The 9,347-nt window shown below is 49.3% G+C and overlaps 4 protein-coding genes across 4 annotated transcripts; all 4 read left to right on the top strand.

Annotated features, from left to right (window-relative positions):
• Window positions 1-269: 269 nt before the first annotated feature.
• On the top strand, window positions 270-2,379 carry BDV27DRAFT_139684 (protoglobin family protein). Its single transcript, XM_032069496.1, has 3 exons — window positions 270-778; window positions 860-1,130; window positions 1,198-2,379. Exons 1-3 carry the CDS (start codon window positions 661-663, stop codon window positions 1,664-1,666), a joined length of 858 nt encoding a protein of 285 aa, XP_031920348.1. The 5' UTR covers window positions 270-660; the 3' UTR covers window positions 1,667-2,379.
• A 1,131-nt stretch (window positions 2,380-3,510) lies between these two features.
• On the top strand, window positions 3,511-5,452 carry BDV27DRAFT_91459 (aldehyde dehydrogenase). The gene is made up of 4 exons (XM_032077933.1): window positions 3,511-4,101; window positions 4,179-4,572; window positions 4,624-5,066; window positions 5,119-5,452. The coding sequence occupies exons 1-4, from the start codon at window positions 3,638-3,640 to the stop codon at window positions 5,261-5,263; spliced, it is 1,446 nt and encodes a 481-aa protein (XP_031920347.1). The 5' UTR covers window positions 3,511-3,637; the 3' UTR covers window positions 5,264-5,452.
• Window positions 5,453-7,148: 1,696 nt separating this feature from the next.
• On the top strand, window positions 7,149-8,551 carry BDV27DRAFT_139673 (uncharacterized protein). Its single transcript, XM_032069495.1, has one exon. It carries the CDS (start codon window positions 7,813-7,815, stop codon window positions 8,116-8,118), a length of 306 nt encoding a protein of 101 aa, XP_031920346.1. The 5' UTR covers window positions 7,149-7,812; the 3' UTR covers window positions 8,119-8,551.
• Window positions 7,746-9,013, top strand: BDV27DRAFT_91349 (GPI anchored serine-threonine rich protein). The gene has a single exon (XM_032077932.1). It carries the CDS (start codon window positions 8,143-8,145, stop codon window positions 8,929-8,931), a length of 789 nt encoding a protein of 262 aa, XP_031920345.1. The 5' UTR covers window positions 7,746-8,142; the 3' UTR covers window positions 8,932-9,013.
• Window positions 9,014-9,347: the final 334 nt, after the last annotated feature.

The raw sequence follows: 9,347 nt of genomic DNA, 5'->3' as shown, positions 1-9,347 counted from the left end.
AAGAAAAAATAGCAAAAACATGCTAGTGCATAGTAGTATTCCCCCGTCGCGCGGCCCTGCATCAGACCACTGAGGAAGAGGAGGGAAGAAAAAAAAAATTGCTATCCTCGGTAGGGAATATCGCCAGGTTTCGGGATCCTTTTGTTTTCTCTGGCCTGACGACATGCGCCTCGTAATGATGTTGAATTTATCAGTATTTTTGGCTTTTTTCCTGCCTTTTTCTTTCCCTCTTAGGGTAAAAAGATCTGCCTGTGAGCGCTTTTTTTCCCGCTTGGGATACCATGGGAGGGTTCCGTGTGGATGATGGTTATGCTTGCTCCCTTATCCTGGCTTTGGTATCATTAATTATTTTTAATTCAATTGTTTTTATTTATTTAATCCTTAATTATTATTGTTTTATTTTTTTTTTTATTTTTATTTTCCATAGATCTATATAATCATGCAATACCTCACGTCTCCGTTCACGTCTTGAGTCATCATCATTTCTTAGATCCTTCGATTATAATTCTATCTTTCCCATCTATAACTCCAACCCAACCCCAGGCGTTCGTGACTTTAAGATCTCTTCCACTTCTTAGTTCAATCCTTCAAAAGGAAACCAAACCCCCCATTTACATCATCCATCTCTCCCTTCCCCCCCCCTACTCCAAGCATTCCAAAATGGAAGGACTATTCTTCGACTCCAGTCGACCCATAAAACATGTCGACAGAAAGGCAATCTACACCCGGCTCGAAGCTCGCATCAACTATCTCCAAGACTTCCTGGACTTCAATTCCGGTATGCTCTTCTGTGAATGTTATCTTCCCGTGGATTATCATGGGTCGTGAACAATTGCTAACGCGGCCCATCCCCCATCAGCTGACGTCGAAGCCCTGACAACCGGCTCCAAGTACATCAAAGCCCTCATCCCCGCTGTCGTCAACATCGTCTACAAGAAACTCCTGGAACAGGATATCACGGCCCGGGCCTTCCACACACGGAATACTGCCGACGAGAGACCGATCGAGGAGTTCTACAATGAAGAAAGCCCCCAGATCCTGCGCCGGAAGATGTTCCTCCGGTGGTACCTGACCAAGCTCTGCTCGGATCCCACACAGACGGAGTTCTGGCGGTATCTGAATAAAGTCGGGTGAGTTTACTTCTTTCGTGACGATTGCATTCGGTGTTGATATCGAGATCTAACTGTGGTTGATCAGTATGATGCACACCGCACAGGAACGCATGCACCCCCTCAACATCGAATACATCCACATGGGCGCCTGCCTGGGCTTCATCCAAGACATCTTCACCGAAGCGCTGATGTCACACCCGCGCCTGCAGCTGCAGCGCAAGGTGGCCCTCGTCCGCGCCATCGGCAAAATCATCTGGATCCAGAACGACCTCATCGCCAAGTGGCGGATCCGCGACGGCGAAGAATACGCTGAAGAGATGTCGCAAATGACACTAGACGAGCGGGAGGGATTCCTTGGCGACAAGAAGATCTTGGGTGACAGCAGCAGCACGTCCGCCAGCTCGAGCGACGACGATCGCTCCAGTGTGCACAGCAACCCCAGTATAGCACCCAGCATTGCGCCTTCCACTATCTCGGCGTGTCCCTTCGCGGATATGGTCATGAGCAATTCGGCGGCGTCAACGTCGGAGACTAAGATCTGGGCGGGGAAGTAATTGATCGATAATTGGTTATCGGTCGAGAAAGCTTCTTTGGGAAGCAAGTAATGATGCGCCACGGCAAGGGAAGCATTCAAGGATCAAAAGGCATGGCTGGCGTAAGGGACTAGATGATTTCCTCCTTTTCCTATTCTTTGTTCCTCTTTTCTTTATTTCTTTTCGAGGTTGTTGACGGGGCTTTTGCTCGTCTAGAAGCATGCATGGCGGGTGTTTATTTGGGCTTTCTGATCAATTGCAATATACTATAATCAACGATATCCACTTACTGGTCTATGGCATCTCCACTCTATCTATACTTAGAGCATAGAAGCAAACAACAGACAGATTTCGGCTTTTTCATTTGAGTTTTTGGTGGTTGTGTGATGTGGATCCTTCGTCGCCCCCAACTTTCTTTGCCCTGCATAGGTGCAGGAATCGATATCGCAACCGCCAAAGCCATGGGAAGACGGTGTCAAACTTTATTCTGAACCCCGAATCGTCAGGAGAGGAAGGATTTCCAAGGGTTCGGGAAGGTATATCGCGTCCAACAAAGTTTCGAAGAACTTTGAGTACGTAAACATAGAGAAGAAGAATTGATGCACGGTGGATCCACGGTTATCCACAGTCAACTGCAGCAAGGCAGGCTGTCAGAATTCAGCCATTTTTAGATTAAGTTTTCATTGCTATCAATTATTGAGCCAAGACCAAGGCAGCTGGAGACGGCCGAAGGAGATGAGGCATTTTCTTCTTTTCTTTCTTTTCGTTTTGGGAGACATGGAGAACTTTGATGACACCCGCAAAATTCTGGTAGGAATTTGATTGTTATTGTAAATATGATGTAGGCAGAAGAGATACATAGATTAATGTCGCAACTTCTCCGTACTTTTCTGGTTAAATCACGGGATACCGCAGATCACCTGAACGGACATCTTTTCAGTATGAGGTCCCGAGTCCCGAGTCCAGGGGGCGTCAATATATCGGAAAACGCTTTTGGAGATCATCTTATTGCCAACGTTATTAATCTGGAAGACCCACCTCGGTTTTACGGAATAAGTTATCTATGGTAGCGACCAATAGAACTCACAAGAACAACCCCCATTGCTCTCTCGGATTTAGGGATTTAGGGGTTTAGGGGTTTAGAGGTTTACAGCAGGATCGGGGTACCTTACAGAAGACGCCGGGAAGCAGCATGGCCGCAAATTGGGCACAATGAACCATACAAGTGGAAGCATGTTGTGATTGGACCCAATTGCTGTGTCCAACCCCACCGTGGCCGCATTCCAATGCAGTTCTCCAATCATGCATGGCGTAGGTTAGTGACGTGCCTCGAACATCATCCTGGCCAGCAGCGCAGACATCAAGGGTATCGGAACATAAAGAAACGAGTCAGAGTCGGACAGTGCCAATGGTGTTGTCATGCACAAACAACCAGGATCATCCCCAAGGGTGGAAGTTGGATTGGTTGTCTTCCTGCATCCCTTGTGAATCTTATCTGCAGTGGAGAAGACGAAATGAACAAAGACAAATTGTGACCATCACGTTCCGGGAGGAAGGACGAACTGCTAAATTCTCGATTGGGCTGCAAAGCGTACCACTCCCAGGAGCGAATGAGAAGACTGTAACACCCACAACGAGCCCCGAAGAAGGCTCCAGATCGTCGTTCCCTGGACCGGGAATTGCACAGAGTCGGCTCCACTGCCGGGAAAGTTACCGAAATTCTCTCCCCTCACTTTAGCAGCTGCATAAGTGTCTCCAACGGCCATGCTTATTGGGAACTGTCAGTCTTTTTTGGTTGCGCCGTCGTTCTGTGATCATCCTTTGCTCTCCCGCCCGTTTTCTCCTTTTAAATATAATACGCCTCTCCCCTCGCTACCCTACCTTGGCTCCTTTATAACGACGTTCACTTGACTTAAGAATAATTCGATTCCTTTTCACGGGCGCTGCTGATTCAAAAAGGGGAGAGGTAAGAAAAAACAAAAACAAAAAAGGATGTCTGCAAACGGTACGGACAGCAAGGGAGTGATCCCGCTCATCATTAACAACGAATCGGTCGTGACGGAAACCATCTTCGATGTGCATAACCCTGCGACGGGTGAAGTCATTGACCGCTGTGCCAGTGCGTCCATTGACGATGTCAACAGTGCGGTGGCGGCGGCGAAGGCAGCCTTCCCCGCATGGAGCAAGACAAAGCCGTATGACCGTAGGGATATCCTGATGAGGGCGGCAGACATTATGCTTTCCAGAAGGGAGGAGTTGATCAGGTATCAAATGGAGGAGACAGGCGCGGGCAGAATGTTCGTGGAGAAGACGTTCGAGCTCGGTGCTGGATTCATCAAGGACTTCGCCGCACGAATTCCGTCCATCGAGGGCTCAGTCCCATCTGTATCCGAAGAGGGTGAATGTGCGATGGTCTTCAAAGAGCCTTATGGTGTGGTCTTGGGAATTGCGCCATGGTATGAACCTCCCACCGTAGATGCAAAGCACCGATCAGCACAGACTTGGGTTGTGGTTACTAACCATCTGCGTTTAGGAATGCTCCCTATATACTTGGGACCCGCTCTATCGCTCTTCCACTTGCTGCAGGCAATACAGCAGTTTTAAAAGGCTCTGAACTGTCCCCCAAGTGTTTCTGGGCTATTGGCGATATCTTCCGGGAAGCTGGTCTTCCTGCAGGATGTCTCAATGTGGTCTACCACCGACCCTCGGACGCAGCGCCTGTTACCACTGCTCTTATTGCCCATCCAGCCGTTCGCAAAATCAGCTTCACCGGCAGCACCCAAGTTGGATCTATCATCGCGTCAACCGCTGGCAAATATGTGAAGCCCGTCGTCCTCGAGCTGGGCGGTAAGGCATCAGCTATTGTATTAGACGATGCCAACCTAGAGAGGGCCGCCATGTGCTGTAGCCTTGGAGCATTCATGCATGTAAGTGCACTTGCCTGATGGTCGTCACTAGTGTTGTTGACATGATTTCAGTCCGGTCAAATCTGCATGTCCACCGAGCGCATCATCGTGCAGAGGTCCATCGCAGACCGATTCCGCACCATGCTGGCGGATGCATCCGAGAAAGTGTTCGGGAAACATACACCGGCACCAGTTCTTGTAGCATCCGCCGCAGTCAAGAAAAACAAGCACTTAGTGTCCGATGCGCTTTCGAAGGGTGCCGACCTTGTTTTTGGAGAACGCGATCTCTCTGAGGAGCCCGGCAATAGCCTGCGGCCTGTGATCGTGGGCAATGTCACCAAGGATATGGACCTCTATTCTGCAGAATCATTTGGCCCTACCGTTTCCCTCATGGTCGTCGACACTGAAGAGGACGCCGTGGCGCTGGCGAATGACACCGAATACGGCCTCACATCTGCAGTTTTCACAGACAATCTCTTCCGGGGACTACGGGTAGCTAAGCAGATTGAGTCTGGGTGAGTAACCCCTCGCACGAGTTTCTCGTGTCACTTGCTGATGAGCTTTTAGGGCTGTCCACATCAACTCCCTCACCGTGCACGACGAACCGGTCTTGCCACACGGTGGATGGAAAAGCAGCGGGTATGGCCGGTTCGGAGGACCCGCCGCGTACGATGAGTGGTTGCAAACCAAGACAGTTACCTGGGTGCAGTAGATAGCTCTGAGACATTCCCTGGTTCCCCGAAAGGTACCATTTATCCGCGTCCAGGGTACAAAATTAGATGTCCATTCGGAACCGTCCCTCCACTATAAGATATCCCATCCCATCCAAGAAACCAATTTCAATAGTTCCGGGCCTGTCTCATGGGTAGCACCGCATCTAGACCTTATCATAACGAGAAACTACCAATCAGCACGCTAATTGCCGAGGAAGGAACTGGGAAGCAATTTTGTAAGGTTGCATCGTCCGTCTCGAAAGCACAAATGCCATCTTCGGTAGTTCAGTGTGCTTTCGGATGGACTGGTCCCAGTTTTGACCGCTATTTCCATAGGGTAAAAGCGCAAGTACCTTTTTCGGTATAAGGCCGTGCACTAGACATCATAGTTAATCCACCAGAGATTCACCAGAGATTCACCACCAAATATATCAGCCATGGATTTTACATTCATGCTAAAGATAGTTGACGGGCAGTGCAAGTCAAACATTGGATAAATCCGACTCTAGCAACCCAGCCATAGAGGCGATGCTTGGCTCTCGTACCACCGACCTGTTCATGTTAATTTTAGCCCCGGCGAACTCCACCCCGGCTGAACCATGGGTTAGGCAGAACTAGTCAGTAGATAGGCAACATGCGCTCAGCAATCAGCATCCGAGACACCTGCACTAGTCTCCGACGCCACTGCAGTCTATGGCACATGGCTAGTGACACTGTAGCACTTTGCAGCGACAACGGACATCTTCCAGCCTTTCGGATTGGACCGACCTGAGTCACAGGGTCCAGTGCCTAGCTTGGCCACGGAGTCTGGGTTGCGGCGATTTTACATCGGAGATTTTCTTTTCTTCTTCTTTCCAATGAGTTGGCTTTGTACCTGACATGGTTGGTCATTGAGCCGTTGGGTAATTTCCCACGGGGGCACCGTAATTAAAGCTACAATCAAAATGTCAGCCTGTTGGGAAGATTTTAGTGGCAGAAGAACGGTCGGTCGGCTCCACCGACCAAGTCAGGAACAAGAAATGAGCGACAAAGCCAACGAACATCCCTCCCGAGAAAAGACACGGGATGACTTCATAAGTTTTATCTCAAGTTACGATCTTCTCTGTTTGCGGGGATCCATGATGATTATCAGTATCGGCTTATCGCAAGGATCAGGATCAGAGTCAGGGGTCCTTTTTAAGTCTCAAACAAAAGGTTTGTGAGACAAATTGATCAGCGACCGTGTGGTGAAGTCGTGACAGCGCATGCATTGTGTGGGAGTGCGGGTCAATAACGCAGTAAAATTATCCACTGTTCATTATTATTATTATTGTTATTATATTTTTTTTTTTCTTTCTCTCCCCTCTTGAGAGTGGACACGAGATACTTAGTTTGATTACTCCGATAATTAAAATTAAAAATCTCATTCTCTGGCGGCTAAAAGATGACCGACACAGCCTTGTGGCGCCAATCTCATCTCATCTGACGTCTGGAATAGAGAGAGAGAGAACGATTCCTGTGAAGAATACGAATGAAGTGGAAATGAATAGATCCGAAAAAAGAAAACAGAAATAGACAGAACTCGAGGGTGAACACGATTCCATCGTGTTTGAACGTGTGTGTGTGTGAGTGTGAGAAGTGGAAGTTCGGACATTTTCCGGAAGTTAGAATGAGACAGGGATGAAGGCAAGGGTGTGTTTGTACATGGTACTCCCTGTATGTATGTACGCGGTATGTAGTCTGTATGTACTCGGTACTCGGTACTCCTCCTGTATGGCAGAGGCTGAAGTCATCCATTGCCCCATTGTTGGGTGCCTGAAAGCCAAGAATTAATCACGCCCCCCCGCGTTGGTTTGTTTTTTTTTTTTTTTTTTTCCTCTGCCGATCAGAATTATGCAGATTCATGCCTCGACAAAACCAGCCACCACACATCTTTCTCTGGCAGCTTGACATGCCACATTCCTGATTTTGTATTAAACAAGGAAAAGAAAAAAAAATTCTACGAGATACGGCACCAACGCCTCCCCATGCAATGTGGCTTGCCAGGGTACACAACGAGGGCTGTGATATACATACTTCATAAGCTCGGCACCGTTAGTCCTTAGTTTTTGATACTAACGACCCTAACCAAAATGGCCAAAGATCCACAAGACGAGGGGGTCTACAATTTTGGCCCCTCATTGATGCCCTTTCGTCAAGTCTCCTATTGTTAGTGCTTCCTAATTGCTGGACACTGAACCCATCATCCGCCAATCATGAAGATAAGGGAACCTCCTAGAGTTCAGGCCTGTTCACAAAGTTCTTGTTAGTTTCTCCAAGATCTTGTTGAACTAGCATTTGCCATTCACTAGAATTGCGACAACCCAGTCACAGTGGCCCCTCGGTCCGGTGAGGGTAACATCCTCGATTTCTCTCAGGAGCCTGAACACCCGGAGGATGGCGAGGTTAGCGTCCAGCATTCCACCATTTAGGATGTCTCAACGAATGCCAGGCACGCGCCCCTCAGGATTGGACAGAGAGTCTTGTACTCCATCTTGATTTCATTTCTTATGGCCCCACTGTTGCTGAAATGAGCCGCAAGAAAAGACATTGTTCCCCTTCCCAAGGGGTCAGTGACAAGACCACCCTAAGGCTTAGCTGCTGTGACACTCCTCTGGAATCCTTTTTTATTCCCCCCTCTCCCCTCCTCTCGTCCATTTTTTCTCTTCTTCTTTTCCTTCCTTCAGTGTTGTCGTTCTTTTCGCACACCAGTCATTCTTTTGTCTTAGACACTACATCCCACTCCAGTCATTCCTTGATATACAGCTTCACAGCTTTCCAGCTCTCGCACACCACCTCGAGGTCATCTCCATTTTTTTTCCGCGTCGATATCTGACCAATTAAAATAAAGAAAGCAAAAATGCGTTTCTCCATCTTCGGTGCTCTCACTGCCCTCGCGGCTCTGGCTACTGCCCACACCGACCCTGATTACAACCAGGGTCCTACTGGCAACCCCATCTACACTCCCGGTCTGAACGAGGCCGTGCCCGTCGGCAAGCCCTACGCCATCACCTGGGGCCCTACCACCGAGGGTACCGTCTCCCTGGTCCTTCTCCGTGGCGAGAGCACCAACATGCAGACTCTCGAGACTATTGCCGAGCAGATCCCCAACACCGGCAAGTTCGAATGGACTCCCAGCACCAGCCTTGAGGCCGATGTCACCCACTACGGTCTCCTCCTGGTTGTCGAGGGAACTGGCCAGTACCAGTACTCCACCCAGTTCGGTATCTCCAACCCTAACGGCGCTTCTTCTTCTTCTTCTTCTTCTTCCTCCGCTGCTCCTGAGGTTCCCACCTCGAGCGCTGCCAACCCCGGTGCTTCTTCTTCTGCCACCTCTTACGTGACTTACGAGATCACCACTACTATCTGCCCCGAGACCGAGACCGCCCCCGCCACTGCCGCTCCTACTGCTTCGACCAGCGCTCCTGTCATCCCCCCTCACTCCTGGGGCACTGGCGGTGTTAGCGTCCCTATCGTCTCTCCCACCAACACCCCCTACCTCCCCACCACCCTGCGCAGCTCCTCTGCTCCCTCTGGCACTGCCTCTGGCACCACCCCTGCTGTCCCTGTGTTCACCGGCGCTGCTGACCGCAACGCCATCAGCTTCGGTGCTGCCGCTGCTGGTCTTCTTGCTGTCCTCGCTTTCTAAGCGCCTGGCGATCCGAGTAAACCGGTCCCAGTCATCTTGTGTACAGAAGAATTCCCATCATCTTTTATTCTCCGAAGGCCCGCCTTCTAGCAGATAGTAATATCAGCTCTTCGTGACACCTCAACCTAGGTGTGTTTTCTCAGACCATAAAACACACGCCCTACTACTGGAGTCGATCACTCGGCTCACTTGATACCTTCTCTTCATGTAATGAACTTCTCATGTATTCTTCCAATGGACATGATTTAGCAATTTCTTTTTTTTTTTCTAATGCCATATGATTTCGACACTTTCGGTCTTCCGTAGCCAAACTCTCAATTGTACACGGTCAAGTAAAGAGTATAAGTACATAAGAAATACCCATCTCCAAAAAGAGCTATAATAATACCCATAATAACACCCTGGATCGCTATCCC

The sequence above is a fragment of the Aspergillus caelatus genome, assembly GCF_009193585.1.
Source record: "Aspergillus caelatus strain CBS 763.97 unplaced genomic scaffold BDV27scaffold_505, whole genome shotgun sequence".
Lineage (NCBI taxonomy): Eukaryota > Fungi > Ascomycota > Eurotiomycetes > Eurotiales > Aspergillaceae > Aspergillus > Aspergillus caelatus.
The sequence above is the reverse complement of the archived record's forward strand: the minus strand, read 5'-3'. Positions and strand labels throughout refer to the sequence as shown.

What these genes read in the sequence shown, in the direction of transcription:
- BDV27DRAFT_91459 (XM_032077933.1), top strand. Translation starts at nt 3,638, where the DNA reads ATGTCTGCAAACGGTACGGACAGCAAGGGAGTGATCCCGCTCATCATT. An exon ending in GTCTTGGGAATTGCGCCATG is followed by an intron (nt 4,102 to 4,178) that starts GTATGAACCTCC and finishes ATCTGCGTTTAG; the next exon opens with GAATGCTCCCTATATACTTG. An exon ending in GCCTTGGAGCATTCATGCAT is followed by an intron (nt 4,573 to 4,623) that starts GTAAGTGCACTT and finishes ACATGATTTCAG; the next exon opens with TCCGGTCAAATCTGCATGTC.
- BDV27DRAFT_139684 (XM_032069496.1), top strand. Translation starts at nt 661, where the DNA reads ATGGAAGGACTATTCTTCGACTCCAGTCGACCCATAAAACATGTCGAC. An exon ending in CTTCCTGGACTTCAATTCCG is followed by an intron (nt 779 to 859) that starts GTATGCTCTTCT and finishes ATCCCCCATCAG; the next exon opens with CTGACGTCGAAGCCCTGACA. An exon ending in CGGTATCTGAATAAAGTCGG is followed by an intron (nt 1,131 to 1,197) that starts GTGAGTTTACTT and finishes GTGGTTGATCAG; the next exon opens with TATGATGCACACCGCACAGG.
- BDV27DRAFT_91349 (XM_032077932.1), top strand. Translation starts at nt 8,143, where the DNA reads ATGCGTTTCTCCATCTTCGGTGCTCTCACTGCCCTCGCGGCTCTGGCT.
- BDV27DRAFT_139673 (XM_032069495.1), top strand. Translation starts at nt 7,813, where the DNA reads ATGAGCCGCAAGAAAAGACATTGTTCCCCTTCCCAAGGGGTCAGTGAC.